Source organism: Oncorhynchus keta, chromosome 1, assembly GCF_023373465.1.
Source record: "Oncorhynchus keta strain PuntledgeMale-10-30-2019 chromosome 1, Oket_V2, whole genome shotgun sequence".
Taxonomy (NCBI): Eukaryota; Metazoa; Chordata; class Actinopteri; order Salmoniformes; family Salmonidae; genus Oncorhynchus; species Oncorhynchus keta.
In genome coordinates, this window is record NC_068421.1 from 55,135,276 (window position 1) to 55,137,543 (window position 2,268).

Here is a 2,268-nt window from a genome sequence, read left to right on the forward strand (position 1 = left end):
CTCCATTTGCTATTTTCTTCTTACACCACACTTTTTGGACAAGGTAAAAAATAATGTTACAGGGTATTTAGTGCAAAAACATTTGTCAAACAGAACTCAATGACTTGTTTTTACTGTGCAAAAGCAATAGAACAGGGGAGAAAACAAGCCTTGACCAACCCCCACGCCTCCATCCAAGATTTGCTATGACATCAAACCACAATGCACCGCAGTGTTTGCAGTTTACCCGCCTTCTCCATGGCAATGGGGCTAGTACATCCCCTTATTCAAATAAAATACGAAAAAAACGTGATTTCTGTCCAATCTGCGTGCTCTGAAGTGACATAATGGAATTTACGAGGATAGAAAAGGTAGCGGCAGCATGCGAGCGCACACATTGGAACTTCTACCCTCTAGTCGGGAGATTAACCATCGACTGTTTCTTATCAATGGTTTATTAACAAGGGAAAAAACGACAACATTTGAGGCAAAAGGTGATTTGTACCCTTAACTTGGAGAAGGTGTAGGGCAACTTTAAAAGAGCATTTGATTTAATGTTATGCAAATTACGCATCGTTTTCTCGACAGCAACTGAGATTATGGGAACCCCTCTTTCTGTTGTAAGGCTCTGCTGACTTTTTACAGCTGCTGTCATCTTAGATTTAGTCTTTTACCAAAATATGATGAAGAATGACATTAATTTAAACCTTGTAGATGCCACTAATCTAAAGCCCCATCTCCGCGACGCCGAGAGCATTCTCAACTCCCCGGACCTTGGGCTGCTGAAACTGGCTTCCCCGGAGCTGGAGAGACTCCTCATTCAGTCCAACGGAATGGTCGTAACAACACCGACCTCTCAGTTCCTCTACCCCAAGTCAGTAACTGACGAACAGGAGTTTGCCGAGGGATTCGTCAAGGCTCTGGAGAACTTGCACAAACAGAACCAGCTGAACGGGGGGACTTGCGCTCAAATGAACAGTCTCGACCTAAGTACCAACGTGGCTCCTGTCACTGTACACATGGATTTACCCGTCTATACGAACTTGAACAGTTATGGTAATGGGCCTTTGGGTACCACTGTCAATTACTCCACAGACACTGTACCCTTCCCACCTCCCCCCTCTCACCATTTAGGTGGCACACAGCAGCAACAATCACATTCCCGGTTGCAATCCTTGAAGGATGAGCCGCAGATAGTCCCTGACTTGCACAGCTTCGGCGACAGTCCACCACTGTCACCTATCAACATGGACACACAGGAGCGCATTAAAGCCGAGAGGAAAAAGCTGCGGAATAGAATTGCTGCGTCCAAGTGCCGAAAGAGGAAACTGGAGAGGATATCCAGACTCGAAGACAAAGTCAATAACCTAAAAACTCAAAACACTGACCTGGCCTCAACGGCAAGTGTACTCCGGGATCAAGTGGCTCAGCTAAAACAAAATGTTTTGAATCATGTGAACAGCGGATGCCAATTGTTGCCACATCAAGTTCAAGTGTACTAATCGCAGGACGACATTGGTCAACCAGCATAAATAAGCTCAATATCTGTTCTCTTGTTGGCTTTCAAATATCTCAATTATGCACGTAGAGCCATCGACTTTACAGACTAAAAGGACTTCACTAATGTACATTTTCGGTTTACACATTCTTTATCATGTGTGTAAGACTGGATCAAACCAGTTCATCATTATTGTATTACTGTATCATACATAGCCTTATACTGAATAAATACATATTTGCATGTTTATTGACAAACTCGAATGTTACCTAAGAGGGTGTCATTGGGTGCAAGTATTTTTATTTTATTTTTACCCCTTTTAACGTTTACAAGCAAGCACTTGTACATTTTATATTCAATGCTCCAGTGTCTTATTTCAGTCTTATCTTAATGTGAAACTGTTGTCACCTTTTTGTTGCACTGAATATTTCCCTTCACATTCCTATTTTACTTGGATTCAGTTATCAAATAAACATTGCTTGGTAATTCAAGGCACGTGTTTTGCTGTCTGTTGGTTCAGTTTTCTGATTCATTTACAAGCAACAAAACAAGATCCTACACACCAATGTCTTCACAAGCGACAGTAAGCCTTTATACTAGTTGCGTTTTCACAATAGGATAAATGATTGGGTGGGGCACACAAGGATATTGCTCAATACATATTTGGAAAGTCCAATAAATGATGACTTGGGTCCAACCCACCATTACAATGTATTTGATATAAATACACTTTTTAGTACAATATTCCCATGGGACACTTTTCCACTTATTTATGTGAATTTTACAAGTTT

The 2,268-nt window shown here is 41.5% G+C and overlaps 1 protein-coding gene across 1 annotated transcript; it reads left to right on the plus strand.

The window, feature by feature from the left end:
• Nucleotides 1-357: 357 nt before the first annotated feature.
• On the plus strand, nucleotides 358-1,968 carry LOC118388206 (transcription factor JunD-like). Its single transcript, XM_035777031.2, has one exon. It carries the CDS (start codon nucleotides 660-662, stop codon nucleotides 1,479-1,481), a length of 822 nt encoding a protein of 273 aa, XP_035632924.1. The 5' UTR covers nucleotides 358-659; the 3' UTR covers nucleotides 1,482-1,968.
• Nucleotides 1,969-2,268: the final 300 nt, after the last annotated feature.

Bases quoted from the DNA above. Each gene is read 5' to 3' on its own strand.
- LOC118388206 (XM_035777031.2), top strand. From the start codon at position 660: ATGATGAAGAATGACATTAATTTAAACCTTGTAGATGCCACTAATCTA.